General features: G+C 35.1%; 1 protein-coding gene across 11 annotated transcripts in view; it reads right to left on the reverse strand.

Moving 5' to 3' along the window:
• Window positions 1–21,783, reverse strand: part of SNAP91 (synaptosome associated protein 91) — a 125,253-nt gene that overhangs the window by 78,717 nt on the left and 24,753 nt on the right. For all 11 annotated transcript variants that reach the window (XM_036219813.1, XM_036219802.1, XM_036219785.1 and 8 more), the window contains exons 3-7: window positions 10,504–10,646; window positions 9,759–9,834; window positions 8,894–8,996; window positions 6,110–6,203; window positions 4,361–4,472 (exon numbers count right to left, since the gene is read on the reverse strand). In XM_036219813.1, the coding sequence (XP_036075706.1) occupies window positions 4,361–4,472; window positions 6,110–6,203; window positions 8,894–8,996; window positions 9,759–9,834; window positions 10,504–10,646 (528 nt within the window). The remainder of the gene's footprint in view (window positions 1–4,360; window positions 4,473–6,109; window positions 6,204–8,893; window positions 8,997–9,758; window positions 9,835–10,503; window positions 10,647–21,783) is intronic.

Genomic DNA, 21,783 nt, shown 5'->3' on the forward strand with positions numbered 1-21,783 from the left:
TTATAATCTCATAATTGTTTCTTTAAGACTGGTAGTGACACCAAAAGGCAACACGTACTGATATATGCAAAGTTGTGAGGTTTCTCTGTCCCCTGAGAGACCAGGGCAGGGCCCAAAGATTTGACACTTGACAGAAGGGATGGGTCACCCACAAATATGCCTCTGCCTTTCTTTAATATTAAAGGCAACACGTGTTGATTTTCAGTATTTGAAATGATCAAATTTGGCATCTGTAACATGAACCTTGGTAAGGTATTGATAAATACCCCTATCATGTTAGTATTAATTTTCACGGACTACCTGTCCCGAGAAAGGAGGCACACAAAAAGGAATCTCATCCCTGAAAGACAAACCGAGACTTTGAATGTGGCCTATTACTAATGACCACCAGTCAGTAAGGGAAATGTCTTCTAAACTGAATGTTAGAGTTTCAATACAATGATCAAGTGTTTGTGAAGATTTGTGACACCAATACTGATTAGATATAGAGAACTGGTCATAAAGTCCTTGAATCAACCAGGTATAAATTTGAGTAAGGTGAGCACCTCACAGGTAATTAAGGTTTTAGGTTTAAAAGTCTAATTATATATAAACAGAAAAAAGGGGATTAGGAGGGGCAAATTCAAGAGTTCAGTTTCGGAGATTGCCAAGTTTTAGGTAAGAATACAATATCTAAATTTAAGTTTCTACAAATAAGAAGACATGCAAAACTGAAGCTTAGAATAAAGGTAAAAACTGAAATAATAGATCTGGGATTCAACATAACGAAAATGATAGGTTTAACAATGAAGAATATACAGAAAGAGCAGATGGTAGATAGCTAGAAATGATCTTTAGCAAAAGCTCACATTTATGAGTGTTAAGAAAGCATAAGATCAGCCAACAAAAAGAAAATGAGAAAATATCTTATTTGGCTAACCAATAAACTCTCTCACATGAAATAAACATAATATGGTTTTGAACTGTATATTATGGGCAGCAATCTTTCCCCACTAAAGGCAAAAGCTCCAAGGGCACAGTATTTCATGTCGGTGATTGGCTCACCCAACTTCCATTCTATTTTTTTCTAGACTCATGAGAAGCCAGGGTTTCAGATGAAAGTTTAGTTCTGCAAATTAGACAGACCTGTGGAAGATCTGGAAGGTGAAACTGAGGCAGACGCTGTCTTTCCTATAACTTTTTAGCTGTTTCTTATAACAAGTTATACTATCCTAGGAGTGTGAGATTATCTTCCAGCAGCATTCCGTTGTCTACCCTTCAGCTTCCTGGGTTTCGAGGAGTAACGGTTATGGTTAGAGCTGCTTGATCTGACTTCCTACTGTCTGGATTATAGCTTCAGATGACCATTCTCCGGCGTCCTAGGGTTCCAAGGCAGCTGAAGTGGTAACAGCAGCTTATTTTTAGCATACTGTAAAGTGGCAGCCTCAGTAGTAGCTTCCCTAGCGTGGAAGAAACTATTTCAGTAGTCGCCTCAGGAGGCTGAGCCTAGAACCAGTTCCTGCAGGGTTCCAATAAGTACATAAACACCTAACTTCCTGTATTAAATCTGTTTTTATTTCGAATATATATAGTGATTTCTGTTTCTTTTTTTTTAAACTAAATTTATTGGTGTGACACTGGTTAATAAAATTATATGGATTTCAAGTGTTTCTGTTTCTTGAATAGACATGGTATTAGATACCTGAAGTAGTAGAAATCAGACATTCAACAACGTCAGGATGGGAATCTTGGATTAAATTTGTAATCTGATTACATGCGAAGGCGTAGATGACAACCTGCTACTACTGAAAAATTGGATGCTCATAGTCTGTGCTACACGGGAACAAAATAATTACTTAAATGATCATCTATGGTTTTCTGAAATGAGTACCCAGAATGAAGCTTATCAGACCAAGTAGCTGCTGGGAGAGATGCCATGATGGGAGCAAGGCAAACAGAACTGTGGGTGGATGGCTGCTCCTGAATCCACTGGAGAGCTTAAAAAGGAAAATGACAACACAGGCTTTTAAATTACTGGCTCAAGGCTCCATTCAGACTGTGGTACTTTAAGCTGTCCTAAAATAATCTTATCTCTTGCTGACACAGGGCTGTTATAGCTAAAAGTCAGATAGACAATGTAATCTTGTGGGTTGCTAAATTATAACAAATGTGAATAAGTTAAATTTCCAGCCTCACTATGGTTTCTTTTGTGAAAGTTAAGACATTTCTTGTGAAATTAAACTGGAGGAAAAGCACGTAAGTATATTCCATCCAAAATGAACTATCCTTGCTTGAAAAAGCTTTTCCCTCTGAGTCTGAAAGAGCTGGTCCTGCCTTGCTTGGGGATCCTGAAATCGACCCACCTTTCATGAAGGAATAAAGTCTCCTCACGCCCTGTCCCTGCACTTCTTACCCTCCTCTCTGCGCCAACTGCTTCTATTCCTAAATGACATTAAAGTCCAGCAATTCTGGCATGCCTGATGGAGATGAGCACAAAGTCTGATCCAGGAGGAGAACATTACACGCTAAAAGAAGTGCAACATTTTGTAAATTTATGTTGGCAATAGGATTGTCAGATAAAATGCAAGGCACTGAGTTAAATTTAAATTGTAAACAACAAATAATTTTTAGCATGGGCATGTCCCAAATATTGCACGGTACTTATCAGTACAAAAACGTTATTTGTGTTGATCCGAACACGAATTTAACTGGGTATCCTGATTCCACCTGCCCATTCCAGAAATCTGTGAAACCTAAATGATAAAAATCTAGAGAAATGGAATGCATTTGAAAGGTTCTGAGCTGGAAAGAAGAAATATCTCATTAGATTTTATAAAGTAATTGATAATTTATCAATTTGGGTGACCATACTAAAAAGGATGGATTTGAAATGTGAGCCTGACCATCTGGGAGTGGCTCTAAGACAGGATTTCTCAAAATGAAGTCCCCCAGACCAGCAGCAACAGTACCGCTCAGGACCTTGTCAGGAATGCAAATTCTCAGGGCCTTCCCCAGACCCAATGAATTAGAAAGTCTGGGTTAGGGTCTAAAAACCTAAACTTCAATAAGCCCTTCAAGTATCCTTGAGGAAAGTCCTAGAAGCACAGCCAAAACCCTTTCCCCTCACCTCCTGCAAAGGAATGTTATCAGAGTGACTATGCACCAGGGGAAAGGGACATACCCAGACTTTTCAGGGACGCTGACTCTAAGCTGATGCTACTCCTTAGGGATCCAAAATGTCCCTATATGATCTACCAATCTGGGTAGAGAAGTAGTAAACAGACCTCTCAGAATAAATCAAGAGCATCCAATTATTTTCATCCCTTTCAAATGCAAACCAAAGAACATATATCCCACAAAAAGGCCTCAATCATCAGGGGACTAAGAGGACTCCATAAGTTGATGAACAAAGTGTCTGGTGTATCAGAAATGGAGGCTATGAATAGGTTCGAGAACATGGGCTGATGTATCTACCATCACTGCTAAATCTTTAGTCTGTCAACACCTGAGATCAATGCTGAGCTTCCACCATAGCACCACACTCCAGGGAGTATGAACTCATCCACCAGGTAACAAGATAAGGATTAACTACTAGGGAGGAGAGCAGCAATCTTTCTATACTGTAACAGATAGTTTATCTGGATATAGATTTATCATCTCTGCCCACATTGCTCTGCCAGTACCACCATCTGTGGAATTACTCACCATCATGGTATCTCATACAACACTGCCTCTATTTTTACTGCACAAGAAGTGAGACAACAGACTCACCCCACAGAATTCATCAGTCTTAGCATGAATCCCATTGGTCCAGAAGGAGCTGGCCTTATATAATGACGGAATGGCCTGCAGAAGAATTCATTTCAAACCTGCTTTATGAATATACCTTAAGAAGTTAGGGATTCTGGTATATGCTCTGAACCATTGACCAATATATATGGTATGTTGTTCACCATAGCTAGAGTACATGGATCCAGGAACCTAGGAGCTAAAGTGAACCCTCTCACTATTATACAAAAGGAGGTGTCGGTGTCTTATTTCCTATACATCTCCACGGGTGGTGTCAGAGGTAGTTGTTAGCACAGTGGAACAGTTATTTATTGTTATGGAACTTATTCCTAGAGGCAAAGCCTAGAACCTACTCCTTCCGTCATATGGAAATTTCATAAGCACCAAAATCCCTATATGACATCCCCTCCTGCTTGAAACATCTAGATGCTTTCCATTTCTTGCTCTTAATCTTGACTGATATGAGAATATACAGAGAAATGTGACCTGAATAAAATATATATTAAGGTTTTTATGTACTAAGTCTGCAGTATCCAAATCTTTGCATTTGATCAGCCTTCATTCAAAGATACCATTCAGTAGTTCTACCTACCAAGTAAGTTAATAACTCCATCATTGTAGCAAGCAAAGAGTTTGATAAGATCTTTGAAAAGAAGCATAAATGCAGCATTTATGACACCATTTGTTAGCTCATTTGGATGCACCTAGAAGATGAAAATTTAATATGTTAAAAATCATATTATCAAATGACAATTTTTCTGAGCACATTAAAATGTCTCAAATGATTTAAGAAATTCATCCATATTCTATGTTACATAATTATTTTAATTATTTTAGTAACCCTACCAATATCAAAAGATTGAATTTTTTTTGCTTCAATTTAATACAATGAAGCTAGTCCTATCAATTATAAGACATATATATACATTCTATTTGATCAGTGATCCATAGCTCACACAAATCCAGCTTTTAAACATTTGGTCTTTTTTTTGCTTTCACTATGTTATATTACATTCTTTCACTTCCCCTATGGAATGTTCTCTGGGGAAGGGTTCAGGCTCCATGGGCCTGTAGGAACTCAGTAAAGAAGTACAGCATGGGGAATAAATACCTTACCAGCTAGTCCTAAAATAATTCCTGCGACTCACAGCATTGACTTATTCACCAAAAACTTTAATGACCAGCACAAAGAAGAATAATTTCTTCTCATCTCCCGATCCTTGTTCACAATTTCTCAAGCTCTGCTCTTTTTCCCTTTATGACTTTCGTCTTTTAAGACAGTGTCATTATGATGGGCAAGAAAAGCAAAGAAAAATTAATATACGGAAAGAAAGAAAAAAAGCTAAGAGAAGCAATTCTATAAATACCAAGTGAAGTCCTTACTATAAAATCTGTCAAAAAACAAGATGGTGAGCTGCTTTTACTGAAATGTTGAGTACAGCACTGGGTATTGTAACTAGGATTCAATTATAGATCATGCCATGTAATTATAACAGAGATTTTAAAGTATTAATATTTGAGGAAAATTGTTTTAAACAATCACCGAAATAGAAGAAAGCTAACACCGTGAGTGAAGAATCTTATTACATGTAAATATTTTCTTTTCATAAATTAAATATGTTCACTTAGTTAAACTATTTTGAAATAACTGTAAATTCACATGTAGTTGTCAAAAAACATAAAGAGATTCCCATGTACCATCTACCTAGTTTCTCCCAAAGCTAACATCTTGTAAAACTATAGCAAAATATCACAGCCAGGATACTGATATTGCTCGATTCACCAATCTTATTCAGATTTCCCCAGTTTTACCTGTGTGCATTTGTGTGTGTGTGTGTGTGTGTGTGTGTGTGTGTGTGTGTGTTTAGTTCTATATAATCTTATCAACATAGCCAAGAAACAGGTATGGTTTTAAGAGACCAGTCATATTGGTATTGCCAGGAAGAAGACCCATGACAAAACAAAAATAATTCTCTTTGGTAGATAGTATCATTTAAGCAGTGTCTATAAAATGACTTTTAACAGCCAGCTGAGTTACTTAGCTGCCTGAAGGTACATTTTGCAGTTACATCCTGTCAAATACAATAGGAGACCACCATCCTGCTGCAAATCTGGGGTTCCAAGAAGACATCACTCTATTTTTCCAGGGCGTATGTAAATATCTGGTAAACTGCTCATTCTGGGCAACTCAAATCATCTCCACTGTACTATCAGCTTAAACTAAGTGTTTATCTTATCACCTAAATGAGAGAGATCTAAATCTGCTTCCTGAGGATATTCCCATCTTCAAATAAAAGACAATATTGATTGTGTAAGAAACATTTGCTAGTGTGATACATACATCAAATTCAAGCAGTGCATCAATTTGTCCCTGCAGTATTGGCATACTCTTTAGTAGCTTTTCAGGAGCCATTGTCCTCATTACACCATCAGCCCTATAATTTTTTAAAAAAGAAAAAGATAAGACTTCCTTGTATATGGAAAATTCAAGACCACAAGCATTGTTCTAAGCTGTTTTCCCCCATTTCATTGTTAATTTTGTGGAATAATTTTGAGACATGAAGAGGTTGTAACTGACTTCCCTCTCTGTACTTCTTCCTCTTATCCCTTCTCATTCTTCAACCACACAGGCAATGCTTTTTTCTCTATCTGCACTGCCCTCAGGAAGAAAGCAATGTGGTCTGGATGAAAGAGGTCGGTTGAAAGCTCATGGCTGAAAGTGCTGTAAAGGGTGTCACTGGAGAGAATCATAACCAGGCATGGTGACTGTTGCATTGCTGCTGTGGGTTGCCCCTCCTGGATCTCAGGAGCTTGAATGGTGGAGACGTGATTATAGAGGATGCACAATTGCAAGGCCTTATTTCAGTGCTCCCATGGGTATGAAGTGGATGTATTTAAAATTTCACTTACCACAAGGTAAATTTAAAATTTATTCATAAAAATAATTTTTGAGATTTCAGAGGACACAGGCATTTGTCGAGTACAACAGTTTTACTTTAAATGGCTTTGTTTTCCTTTTAATTTTACTCCCCAATGTTATCTACTATGAATGGAGTTCTATGCACATCTCTTTGGGTTGTATTGGTAAACAAATTAATAAGCAAGTAGTGTTTTGGGGTTCATATATTAGCTACATATTTTCTATGAGTAAACATGCTTATATACAAATAATTTTAAATGTGTTTAACTCATTTATTAAAATAATGTCAATGAATTAGAAATGCTAGGACTAAGGATACCTGAAATTTATATCTTGAGTCAAAACTATAGTTTCCCCCCTAACTGTAGAGATATCCCTCATCAATCTGTCTCCCAATGTTTGTTTATGAGTTCGAACTGTACAAAACTATTCAAAACAGTGCAAACATTAGATATCGGTGTTTGACAGTGATACTACAATGATATTGCTCTTCTGTCATTGCTTAGCTCAATTATCTTCATATATCTTTATTCCTTAACAGTCATTCATATTATTTCATTTCCCTTGGAATATTAGTGGCTTTGTTACTGGTTTCTAAGAGTTCATTTAGGACTAAAGATGTTAACTATCTGTCTTGCATTACAAATGAAATACTGTATTCTTTGCTATCATTTTACTGTTGTGTTTTATTTTTTGTTTGTACATAAGTTGTATATTGAAATACAAATATGGTCTGTTAAAAAAAAAAAGGTCAGATGACTTTCTGAATGAATTTTTTTTAATCTATAATAAAGATAATAGTATTAAAAATGTAAGTTTCCTAAATGCCAATTTGTTTGTTTCTGAGAAAGAGAAAAACATGTCTTAGAAGTCCTCAAAACCTGCAGGGCTGGGAGTACAGATGCTACACTATAAACCAGCAGTGAAGAAAAATGCATGCTGACGTGCACAGTTTGGCCAAAAGGAGATAAGGGCTTAACTAGCTTCAGGGATCACAACTGAAGGTTAGTGCTGGAGGGTGTGTCAGAGGGGGGCGCTGAACCCTGTATCCAACCATGGGCCTCTCAGGGAATCCCTACACCTAGTGATGGTCAAGGAGTTGCAGTACTGAACTAGCTGAGGAAAAACCCAGGCTGATAATGGCAACTTTCAGGGTCTTTCCAACTTGGGTGGTAGGGAAAGCATCCCAAAGTGTCTTTATATGTCTGTCTCTAAAGAGGTGCCCTAGTCTTTCTAAGAAGGCTGTAGACCTGTGCTGCAAAGGCCACAATGCACCTGGGAACATCAACAAAGGCTTCCCAGGGACTCAGAAGTAGTCAGCGGAAGGAGTATGACCTAGAATCATTTCTAATAAGAAGGAGATGAAGTAAAAATTTTAATGTTATAAAATCTTCACCCAAACAAAACTAATTTCTTTTGAATAGACAAGTTTATCTTGTTCACTACCACGATAAAAAAAAAAAAAAAATTCAAAGCTAATGTTAGGTGAGCTATTACAAAAATAGAGTTATATCTTTCTGTGTGGATTCTCGAGACTAAAATATTAAACTTCCTACAATACCTTGTCATAATTTCAAGTCAGGAACAAATACAAGATTTATAAATTTATGGCTGAATACTTCTGATTAAATTCAAAGGTCTTTTTAGAGCAGAAGAGATGTTAATTATAAATTACAATGCAAATGTTTCAATGAGGTTTCTTAATTGTTATTATTAATAATTAGTACAATTATGGTGTGTGTGTGTGTGTGAATACACATATGAGTGAAGTACTAGATGGTATTACCTCTCAAAAACAGATCTCCACTGTATACACAGTTCAATTCAATCAAAATAAATTGAAATAACTATTGTTGGCTATAGTTACTGTATTTTTAAATGAATTTTCTTTAAACTCCCTCCATTTAAAATTATTTAAAGGTATATATGTGTTTAAGAATTTTAAATTGATTTTAACAAATAAAATGTTATACCATGTCAATTCAAAGGAGCAAGTCAGATTTTTTCTGCATGAAAATATAAAGTAATGCATATTATAACCTCAAGGCTAGCTTTTACATTGTTCATTGAGTTTCTTTTTTTCAAGTGATTGTAAACTTGGCCTTCATAAACAAAATTAGTTGGCATTTAAGCTTTGTTAAAATAAATCGAGGATGTCTCAAAAACTTATTCTGCTCAAATAAATATGAGAAATAAAAAACATACCCTTTCTTCACTCTGGCAAAATCAAATGCCATCTGTCTGTAAGAGAAAGCCTTTTCATTCAAATATCTACTATAGCGCCTTATGAAGGTAGACATATCATAACCTGGGGGAAGAGGCAGAGGAAATAAAACTGATTAATGAAATACTTTCAATTGTGCTCTACCGAGTACCAATTTTTTTAACTCCCCAAATGTAAATCATTCTAGGATGAGGTCAATAAGTGTATCAGACAAGCCTTATTTAAAATCCTACCACAAGCAAAAATACCTTTGGTATGAGACATTCCAAGACTATTCAGTTTAGTTATGCTACTATCCTTGTACAGAATGTCTGTTCTGATTTTTCCTTGCATTTTGTTCACTGTTTAAAATTTCCGCCTGCTTCAGACTTAATACATGTAGCTCTCTGAGAACTACTCACTTGATTGGTATGCTTGCTTGCCTTACATATAATAGCAACCAGTAAATAAAAGGAATGAACAAACAACTGCAGTTCAAATTATATTAATTTACAATGAACACTTCTTTAAGACTAGAACCTTTTTGTTGATTAGAAAAGCATCTTTCATTTCATTGCTTGATGTACCTTCATAAAAAAACTACCATGGATCTAGCATGGGTCTATTTTTACTTTTTAAGGTAAAAAGTAAAGTGTTACTTTTTAAGATAAATACTGGAAAAGACAAAATAAAATTGACATATACTTCATATGCTGAGTTATATAACAATGAAATATTTTAAAACTACTATAAACCATATATTTTCACATGTTTTCTTGAACACCCAGGGGAGTTTATAACCTCACTTAAATAAAAATCTGCATTAAAAACATTAGTAAAAAAATGATAAAACATAAATATTCTCACCATGGGATCCACTTTTGTCCAAAAAATTGCTCAGATTGAATAGTGTATTTCTAGAGGCCAAATACTGAATAAATCTCTGAAAAACAAAAATTAGAATTAACCACCAATATTCTCAAATCATACCTTTAAATAATTTCTGATACTAGAGGGAATTTTGTGTGTGTGTGTATTCTCACTGTGATCTCTTTTTCTTTTACTCAGTTATAAAACTTCTCAGTCTGCTGATTTTCTCTGAGAGGAGATAAAGACTGAATAATACTCACTAATATAATATAATACTCACTAAACTAAAACTGAATCATATAACCTTTCATTTCTGTGTATAGCAGAAACACCGCAATTTAATAGGATTCAGTAGGCATCCCATATAAAGTGGATAATTTTTATTTTAATAATACTTTCCAAAACTAAAAATTTTTATAAAAGCAATTTTCACTTACAAGCACTTCCTATGGGAAAAATTATTGTGTTGTTCCTTTCTGCTAACATTTTTGTCCACTAATTATATTTACATGGTATATACATTTTAGATACTAATAATATTTAATACTTCAATAAATCTAAGAAAATGTCTAACTTAACATTCATTTTTTGAAAAACAGCTAAACAGAAGATAATTCTGAACCATAGATTTCCTCTTCTTTGTCCTCTAATTGGTGAAAATGTAGAGGCCTTAAGTCATCACCAAACTCTTTCATAAAAGCCTCCCTTCCCCAAGCAAAAAAAAAAAGTTTACTTAGTTTACCTCATTTCCATGCACCATGAGATGATGTGTTGTGACTAAAGCTTTAAATACAACCACCCAGCTACTGTTTGTTGCCCGCTCAAAGAGTGTGTCGGCCATCTGAGGAATATTAACATTGGTCTCATTGGTAGCCTGGATCAAATCTACAAAAACAGAAGATTTCATTCACTGATATTAATCATCACAACAAAAAATCATTTAAAATTTTAAACATTTAAACGTGCTTACTAAAATATGAGTCCAAAATTGCTTTGACAATAGCTAGTAAAATTTCAAAAATATTTTCTCATGTATATTTATGGTACACAAATTTATTCATTACTCAAAGTATTTGTTTTTTCTTGAGCTTTTTAAAATTATTATTATTAAATCCTCTTTTGTACCCTCTTCCGATATTTTCTGTTTTCTGGTACCAATTCCATTTTTTAAACTTACAAACTTCAGGCAAGCTAAGCCGCATATTAATATTTGTTATCCTTGCAAGGACAATTGTCTCAAACATGTGGACATTTATTCTATGCAACACTTGAAGTCAACAACATAAATGTTTTTGAAATACTATAGCTAAAAGTTTAATTCACTTGGATTTTAATCATGATGGCTGCTAATTAACACACTTGCCACTTACGTGGCAGAATGAGAGTGATAAGTAAGTTAAAGAGGAAAGAAATCCACTCTGCCCCTCTAAACTTTCATAGAACATTGGGCACGCATTAAATTACCAAAATTGGACTTGCATTTCTAAGAGAATAAAGTTTTATAATACATTCACTGTCCTCATCTGTATAACATCGGTTTGATTCCAGGTGTATCTCAGGAATTTTTTTATATATATATTTAGTGGCCAGGAGGGGCTACCCAGCATTCAGAAAATGTGGGAAGTGCTGCCAGAAAGTTAGCTGAGGTAACCAAAGATCATGTGCTAAGGAACAGAAGCTAAGCCACACTGGGGCAGTGAGGATTTAAGAAGAAACAATACTATATGACTTCTTTTGCGGGCCACACCCACCATGCAGAATCCCTAAGAAATCCCATGCGACAAATGCAGAGACAAACCCATGCTTTTCCTTACTCAAAATCCACCCTCGGTAATCATTAAGCTATATATTTGCTTTATGCACGTCTCTATTTCACAGTAAATAAGGTTTTAAAAAGTTGATACGCTACCACTGAAATAGCTCTTAACTTTTTGACTAAAGGGTATCAATAACAGTCCTGAATTATAAATGGATCAAACCAGGCTTATTTCTTATTTTATATTTATTTTAAATTCCAGTCATCATCCCCACCCTCTTAACACTTATCCCTCAGTATTTTCCTTTATTGGAATTCTATTCATCCTTCAAGAAATCTCTCCTGGTCCCTTTAAAATGCAGCCCCACGTGACCTCCCTCTGTTTTAAAAACCTAAGGCATCTTGTTCTCACTGGGTATTCATATTAGATGTGTATCTGCCGTAAGTTCCTACCATACCAAAGCTCCTTGAGGATGAAAACTGTGATACCAATGCCTGTTTCTTGTGCAGCACTTCGCAGAGCATTATGCACAATAAACCTTTGTTGAACAAAATGTGCAAAAAAAAAAATGTATTTTACCCCAAAATATAAAGTCATTTGAAAAAGAAACAAGCACTACATTATAACACTGTTTTCTTAAACTATATCATGGACTATTTTATACCTGAAATTCTGTGTAGGTTATAAATTCTTTTATTTGTTTATTTACTGAACAGAAATTATCGCTGGTCAGAGGAGACACATACATGCTCAGATAACAGAGGAACCCCTGTAAGAGTTAAGAAAGGCAACATGATAAAGCAGATAGAGCCCTGGTCCAGAGCCCAGCTCAGCCCATCTAGATGTAACTCTAGGAAAATTGCTTAATGTCTCTTTGACTCGGGCCCTCATCTTTTAAACATGGGTAATTATCATTACCTTTCAGGGTTATTATATAAAGACTGAAAATGGTCTGAAAAAGTAGGCATCCAAAAAAAAAAATGTTTGTAAATACTGTTACACATATACTGCATTATGAGAAAGACTCCATGGGGAGGACCCAAAGTCAGCTATGACATGAGAGAGAAGTACATTTTTAGCAAATATACAAAGTGTGGAGCCACAAGATGTGGTGTGTTCTTAGAGAACCGTGGTGGTCTAGGGGCTAGGTGCAGGTAGGTGGTGGGCAGAAACTGAACTAAAAAGCTAAGAAATGGCCAGTGAAGGACCTCATACATGACATTAAATAGTCTGGATTTTAGCTTATAAACTAAGGGGATCCCTTGGAAAAGCACCAACAAGATTTCACGTTTACAGTCAACCACATTATTTAGTGACTACTAAATACTATCCTCAAAAGTTAGCAGAGGTACAGGATAAGGAATAATCATCCTTCCCCGGAGAAACCAGAAGACAGAAAAATGGTAAGTTAGAAAGCTCCGTTGAGAGTCAAAGATGAGGTGAATCTAAACCAATGAAAAGGCAGTGGAGATGGGGGAGATAATGATTGGAGCAGAAAGATGTTTAGTAGGTACAACTGATGAGATTTGCAGGTGAATAAATGGATATTAAGAGGTAAAGGGAAAATGAATCTGAATACTTCAAGGTTTCTTGTTTGGAATCCAGTAAATGCTTCTTACTGAAATAGGAGGAAAGTTGTTTTCAAAGGAGATATAAACTATGTGGGACAGGAATACATTTGAAGTAGCTGCTGGAGATCTAATCTGAGACGTTTGATAGGGATTGAGGCACGTTCTAAAGCTCAGGAGAAACATTTGTCCTAGATAGAAATTTGAGAGTCATCAGCGACAAAATGGGAACTGAAGTCATGAAAGTAGAAGAAGGAACCCAAAAATCGTGCAAAAAATTGTGAAAATTATAAGAAAAGAAATAAGAATCGAAGCTAAGAAAGACCCATGTTTAAAAGATGAATGGAAGAAACATAAGTGAAAAAACAATCAGAATGGTAAAGAGAAGCCCAGGAAAGTGAACTTGTGGAAGCCAATTAAGGAAACATCAAAAATTTCATGAAACAATTAGGAGTCACTGGTGTCAAATACAACAGAAAGCCTTGGTAAGCTGATCTCCCAAAATAGAAAGTAGAACTCGGGGACTGCTACCAAAGCCTAAAGTATTTGCTCTCTGACCATTTATAAAAAATAATTGACTACCCTGTTCTGTCACTAAATGGGAAGTATGCATGAAGCAATCCTGATGCATAACAAAGATCAAAGGCTGTCTCAAGGAAAAGTAATCATGTGATTGAACTGTGAGCTGAACTAGCCACTTTTTTCATAGACCACGCATTTTACTTGAAAGAACAATGGACAGACTTCAAACCAGTGGTGATTCAGACTTGATATTCAGCAGTTATTTCTCCAAAGTTAAGTTAGCCTATTGGCCACAAAAATAAACAAACAAACAAACAGATAGATAGATAGATAGATAAATAAATAAATAAATAAATAAATAAATAAATAAATAAGAAAAAAAAGAATGACAGCACTGGTTGCCAATGATAAAATTTACTCTTTCAAATAAAAATTAGAACTTTTGAAAAGTTGTGTCTGCTCTAGTAATCCTGACAACGTTCTACTTCTTTGAGAATTTTCTACTAAGTTCATTGGTGATATTAATGAGTGTCATTTGTTGATATTATATAACAAAATGTGTCAATATTTCAGAAAATGTGAATATCTCAGTGAACTATTTTCCAAATGACTAGTATAGAATGTTACAAAATAATGCACTCAATTCATTTAAAGTACAGGTAGACAAATGCAAAATACATTTTAATGTAACAGAATATAAAAGTTGGATTTAAATGTAACAGTATAAAAGTTTAATGACATGAGTTCAGATTAAATATTGCAATTTAAATATAAGAAAATATCACTTAACAGGTTTATGGTATAGTATCAAAGAAGAATATCCATAATTTTATGAAAAGGCTGTTAAAACAGTGCTCCCTTTTCCAACTGCATATCTGCGTGAGGTCAGATTTTCCTCACATACTTCAACTAAAACAACATATCCCAACTGATGGGATAAAGAAACAAATATAAGCACCCATCTTCTATTGAGCAAGATATTAAAGAGATGTATAAAGACATAAAACCATACAACTCTTCTCACTACTTTTTTGTTTTGTTTTGGAAAATACTTATTTTCCCTTGAAGTACTATCTGTTAAAATGTCAATAGGTTGATTATTGTTATTTTAAACTGAAAAATATTTTAAACTTTCTCAGTTTTGATTTTTAATAGAGTAAATATCTAAACATATAACTCACAGAAATAAAAGTTCTTTGAATCCTTCAACAATTTAAGAACACAAAAGAGTCCTGAAACCAAACAGTTTGAAAGCTGTTGTTCTTGGTATATACTTAAAAAGACCATTTCTAGGTTGTAGGACATGCACATATTTAACTTAATGAAATGTTTTTACATAAATATTGCACAAATTTATATTCTCACCAGTAGTTTATATGAGTTTCTACTACTTGACTTCCTCGCCAAATTGTTTCCATTTAAAGAATTTAAAAAAATTAGAAACAAAACACAGATGTAAACGTGCAGAAAAATATTCTTGAAAATTGTGAGAATCTAAATTCTAAATATTTTTCATCTTTAAATCTTTAGAATTCAAACTCTGAGTTGAACTTGGGTAGACATATATGGTATTGTTTGATAAATAGCTTTATTAAAGTATAATTGACATACTAAAAAACTGCACATATTTAAAGTGTACTATTCGTTAAGTTTTGACAAACATATACACCCATAAAACTATGAGCAAAATCTAGATAATGAATACATCCATCACTTCTAAAGGTTTTCTCAATCCCTTTTATAATTCCTCCTTCCTAACACTCCTCCCCAGTCTCCTCTCCTGTTGTTCCTTGGTAATCACCAATCTGCTGTAAGTCGACATGCATTAATTTTCTATATTTTCTATGAAGAAAATTATACTTTTGGGGGGAGGCAGGGAAGAAGTCTAACTTCTTTTTCTCATCATAATTATATTTTGAGATTCATCTGGTTGTTGCATGCGTCGATAGTTCATTCCTTTTAACTAATGAAGTGTATTTGTTATATGGACATACCCCAACTTTTTATCCATTCACCCATTCATGTATAATTAGAGAGACTCCAGTTTTTGGTTATCACAAGTAAACCTGCTATGAACATTAGTATAAAAGTATTTCAATGAATATATGCTTTCCTTTCTCTTGGGTAATTGCCTAGGAGTCAAATGGTTATTTAAAAGGAAATATTTAAGAAACTGCCAAACTACTTTTGAAACGGTTATATCATATCACATTCCTGCCAGCAGTGTACGAGTATTACGGTTTGTTTATTTATTTATTTTTGCTATTCTAACAGGTATGACATGGTAATCTCCCAGTGGTTTTTCGTAGCATGTCCCTGATGACTAATGATGTTGCACATTTATTTCATGTGCTTTTTATTATTTTATTTGCCACTGGTATACAATTCTTTTGATTGGTTTATAAAATTATATTGGTTTCAAGTGTACAATTCAATAATATTTCATATGTATATTACATTGTATGTTCACTACCCAAAGTTAAATTTCCTTCTGTCACCATATATTTGACCCCCTTTATCCTTATGTATCTCCCCCAACCCCTTTCCCTCTGGTTACCACTAAATTGTTGTCTGTGTCTATGAGTTTTTGTTTTTTGTTTGTCTTGTTCGTTTGTTGCTTTTAGTTTTACATGCTACGTATATCTGAAATCATGTGGTTCTCAACTTTTTCTCTCCTATCTCATTTAAGGATGATAATCTCAAGATCTATTTATGTTGTCACAAATGGCAGTATTTCATCTCTTCTTACAGCTCAGTAATATTCCATTATATATATGTACCACATCTTCTTTATCCAGTCATCTATCGAAGGACACTTTGGTTGTTTCCATGTCTTAGCCACTGTGAATAATGCTACAATGAACATCGAGATACATATATCTTTATGGAGAAATGATTTAAAATTTTTACATACCTAGATACCCAGAAGAGGGATTGCTGGGTCAGCTTAAAGAAGTTCCCTTCTATTCTTAGAGGTTCCCTTTTATTGCTGAGAGGTTTTTCCTTGTTTGTTTGTTTGTTTGTTTGTTTGTTTTACCATGAAGGGATACTGAATTCTGTCAAATATGGTTTCTGTATCTCTTGAGATGGTCATATAGTTTTTCTTTTTCAGTCTGCTATTTTGGTGAATTAACACTGATTAATTTTCAGATGTTAAACCAACTTTGCATTCTTGGGGTAAACCCCCTTAGTTATAAGGTTCTATCTGTTATTGAAATTGATTTGCTAAAAATCTGTAAGATTTTTTACATCTATGTTCATGAGAGATATTGGTCTATAATTTTTTAAAAAATATATTTTATTATTAGTTTCAAGTATACAGTACATTGGTGAGGCATTTATATAGTTTATGAAATGATCCCCCTGATTACTCTATCTTCCCTCTGGCTCTACACATAGCCATTACCTTACTGCTGTCTGTATTCCCTATGCCATATCCCCATTTTATTTTCTCATAGTGTTTTTGTCTGGTTTGGGGAACAGAATAATGCCAGTCTCATAGAATAAGTTGAGAGGCATTCCCTCATCTTCGATTTCCTGGAAGAGTTTGTATAGAATTACGATTACTTCCTTTTTAAATGTTTGGTAGAATTCACCCATTAAGTCATCTGGGCCTGGAGTTTTCTGTTAGATGGTTTTTAACCATAAATTCAATGTCTTTAATAGGTATAGGGCTATTTATTTATATTTGAATGAGCCTTGGTAGTTTGTGCCTTTCAACAAATTTATCTTTTTCATATAAGTTGTTGAATTTATTGGCATCGAGTCGTTAGCAGTATTCCCTATTGTCTTTTTAACATCTGTGGAATCAGTAGTGATAGCTCTCATAATTACCTGATATTGATAATTTGTCTTCTTTTTTTTCTCCTAACTGGTCTAGATAAATGCCTTTAAATTTTATCAATCTTCTCAAGGAACCAGCTTCATCTCCACAATTAAAGAAATCACTAGGATCCAACTGGGGTCCTCCACCCTTCACCATAGCTTGGACAATCTCTCACAGCAGTAAGCTGGGACAATCCTAAAACTCACCTTGCTTGTTTTCATCTCTCAGGGATCACCGTGCTTTATTGCTTGATGTCCAATAAATTAAAAGCAGTTATTTGATCAACTTTGTCTAGTTTCTAAGTTATTTCAGGCAGGACAGTATATGTAAGTCTAGTTTCTCCATCTTACCACAAAATCACTTTTTTTCTAGAATTTTAAGAGATGAAGATATATTCAAAGATATCACCAAAATAAGAGAATAAAAGAAATAGATGTAAATGGGAAAACAACTTTAGGATTTGTAAATAACTGTTCAGTTGTAAATAATTGTTCACTAAAATAAGAAAATAGCCGCTAACTTGAACAGTTGGGAGGGAAACCTAAAGGAAGGTGCCGAGAGTGACATAAATGAGAACAAAGTCAGGACAGCAAGAGTTAGAAATGATGACCCCCAAAGCTAACCTCAGAAAGCAAAGATGAGTGGAATATAAAATAAAAGAATAAACACTTGTGAGTTTACAGAGATAAAGGGGAGCAGTTTGTAAATGCGCCCAATATGATAAATAGTATTTGCAGAACTTAATAACACTATCCTTCTTCAAATAAATTCTTCTTTAAATAAAAAGGTATAAAATGTGAACTTTTAAATTTTTTCACTTAAGCTACTCAATATAGCTGAATAAAAACTTTACTTGTAGTTTTATATTACCATATTACTGCAAGTGAACTTTAATGTAATCTAGTTTCTAAACTATTTAGGTAATTTCATCTCAAGGAAAAATACATACATTTTGTCTTTTTTTATATAATTTTTTGTAGAAAGTTAAACTACAAAAATCCCCTTCTTATGCTCTTTGTTCCCCTATACAATTTTGGCAGATTCAAAATTAGGAGATGCAGTATATGGACAGCAGGTCAAGTCATTCAAGTTAAGGCTTTGGAGACACATCACACCCAGTTCGCTTACAACTTGTTACTTAAGAACTATCTGATCTGGAGCACAGTTGTCCCTCTTAACCTCCATTTCTGCATTACTGTGATGGGGATAATAATAGTACCTATGTGACAGCTATTTTATTAAAGCAGGTAATGCAAGCGAACCATCTAGCACAAAGCCTGATACATTATAAGGGAGGGATCAAAGTACTAGCACAGAACCTGATATACTATATCCACCCCACACAGTATATCAAGCTCTGAGCGAGATACTTTGCTTGCACTAGATAGATACATAGAAATACATATAGATATATATGAATATATATTATACTATATATAGTACAATATACACTAAAAGGGATAGATACAAACACACGATTATAATTAGATCTTTTGACTACTAGTATTAAAAAAGACTTGGCTCTGTTCTATCAGCTAGAGATACAGTAGTGAACAAAACAGACATTGTTCACCTTTGTAGATTTTACTTTCTAATGGAGAACACAGACAAACAACTAGATTACAATGTTAGACAGAAATAAGTAATGTGATAAGAAATAAAGTAAGTGGATAGAGATACAGTGGGTACTGTTTCAGACAGAGCAATTAGCAAAGACCTCCCCCAAGAAAATGACATTTAGAAACCTAATGCAGTGAGGAAGCCAGCCATTTAGAACAAACAGCAAATGCAAAGCTCTGAGTTAAGAACGTGCCTGATGGGTTCAAGAAACAGCAAAAAAGCCAGTATTCCTGGAGAACAGCAAAAGAGAGAGAAAGTGGCAGAAAACGAATTGATTGGGACCAGATAACTCAATGCATTAGAGGTCAAAGGAAGCACTTGCTACTTTATTAAAATGCAATGAGAAGTTGTTTGAAGGTTTTGAGCAGAGGAATGACATGACCCAACCTATATTTTCCAGAATTACTATGGTGGCTATATGGAACACAAGCTGGGTGGAGGGAGTGGAGTTAGGAAGACAAGAAGATTGTTTTAACAGTTCAGGTGGAAGGTGATAATGAGTTTGCATCAGTGTGGCCATGGGACAGAAGCAGGAAAACAAAAGGTAGGGTTCTGGCTATTTCGAAGGTCGAGCCAAGAGGATTAGCTGATCGATTGGAGGGGAGGCATGAGACACAGAGAAGAATCAAGAATGATAAAGCTAGTAGGATCTGAATAACTGGATGAACTGCTTTTTATACCCTTTGAAAAAGAGCAGCGGAGGTGAGATATGTGCTTGTATTGAAGTGCTTATTTCTCTTTTCACCCACTTTAACTCTCTTCTTTGACATCACTCCCAACCACATGCAGCCCCAAAATGTGCAGTGTTTGGGCTACATCTAAGGGTACTTCTAATGTTTGGAACACATAAAAGGATGTCCTCAGAGTTATATCAACATTTACGTATCATGGTAAACTACACCCCCAACGTGCTCTAAACATAAGTTGGTTTGAGATGCAGGCATTAGCTACTTTTCAAAATGAACATTATAAATTACTATGATTCTTCTGACTAATTGGAGTAGAGGAGAGACTGACCATGATGCCTCCCAAATGAAGCATCGTGACTCACAGAGCTTCCAGGAGCCAGCATGAGTGCCCAGCTGCCTGTCTGCATGACTCTGAACCCAGGGCCATGTGCCGCTGTTGCCTGAGATTGGCAGTAGGGGGTGAGTGAGCAGTCCATATGCCAAATATTGCATCCGCAGCTAACTCTAGGGTTATAGAAAACTATTAGGACAAAAATTGGAAGTTTACTTTCCACCTTTCAGGATCTGTACACAGCTAGTTCTGGTATTAACAATGTAACCTGTAGGCAAGTCATTGGTTTTCTTTAGCCTAGTGTCTTCATCCAAGAGATAGAAATAATCACATTTGTCCACCAGCCATAATACTTATCCTCTTCCAATTGTTTTCCTAAAAACTATTGTGAGGTTCTCAAAAGAATCCTGTGCTATGAGAATCAGGTGAAAATTTATATGAACAGAACTTTAAAAGGATACATAAAAAAGTGGATAGTATTATAGAGGTAAGAAGATGATGTCTGTAACAGACCACTGAAACAGAAGATCATGGTGTTCTGGGCAACCCACAAAGAATTTCGAGCCAGTTCTCTAAGCTGGCAGTAAATGCTGGAAGGATGGCCTTTGCTGACTTCATTGCCAGTGAGATTTTAGAAGATACACGCAACTTGGGTTACTGAGTTCCTGCTACTGCCACACGGTGATCAACTACCTATGTCTAGTCTTCAAGTGTGTCAGGTAAATTAACTCATGTCCTATTTCCATGATGGCCTCAAGTTTGTTTGTTTGTTTGTTTGTTTCCACAGAGCCTTGGACTGAAAATAAACTGAAAGAGTTTATATTTAAACTCTCTCAAAACAGTATTTTAAGAGTCTCTAGAGAAGACTTTGCATGTTAGTAAGTTTACTGTATCCCAACACTGATCGATCTTGCACGTCTTTTTAAATAACTAACCTAAGTGTCCCATGCTCTAACCATAGCCCATCACCCTTTATTCTGTACTCAGAAAAGAACAGCCATTTCATCTTCAGTTAACTCTTTATATTCAACACCTCCTTTTCAAGTGCTCTTGAGCCATAAAGAAAAGCCATGTTTCATAGTTAGTACTCCAGCAGCAGGAGCAAGGCATCAGTTTTCTGTTCCAATCAAGCTCCCTACTCACATATGTGAAACTTATGTTTCTCAAAAATAAACAGTATCCCTAAATGGCAGACGCTGGGGACTTTTCTCCTTTGCTGTATCTACAGCCTAATCTCTAGGCTGTCTCCCAAATTCGTATTCAGTTTTCACTCCAAAGCTGGTCCAGGGCTGGATCTCCTCTACCTTCTGCTCTTGCTCTTCAGAAGAATCCTTGCTAGCACCTCCCAGCATTATCCCATCTCCTTGGCCTTACCATAGTCTTATTGTCTCTGTTCTTTTGGAAACTTCTACAGAACTTCCTAGAAGAAAATGTCCAAAAAGATTTCTGAAATAACCAGGAATACAACAACTTTAGCTCTTAATACACTATGTATATACCTTTATCTTTACCTTTATTACAGTGAAAAGAGAGGAAAAGAATTTTTAAGTAAAATGAAAAAAAAATGTAAAAGCTTATCTTCATATTCTTAATTTCTAGGGGAAAAAAATCAAATGAAAAACCAAAAAGGTTTTCCGTTTGCTTAAAGAAGTTTCTGAAACTACATTTACTGATGAGTGAATGCAGGGGGAAAAACGAAGAAGGGTCAG

The sequence above is a fragment of the Rousettus aegyptiacus genome, unplaced genomic scaffold, assembly GCF_014176215.1.
Source record: "Rousettus aegyptiacus isolate mRouAeg1 unplaced genomic scaffold, mRouAeg1.p scaffold_m13_p_1, whole genome shotgun sequence".
Lineage (NCBI taxonomy): Eukaryota > Metazoa > Chordata > Mammalia > Chiroptera > Pteropodidae > Rousettus > Rousettus aegyptiacus.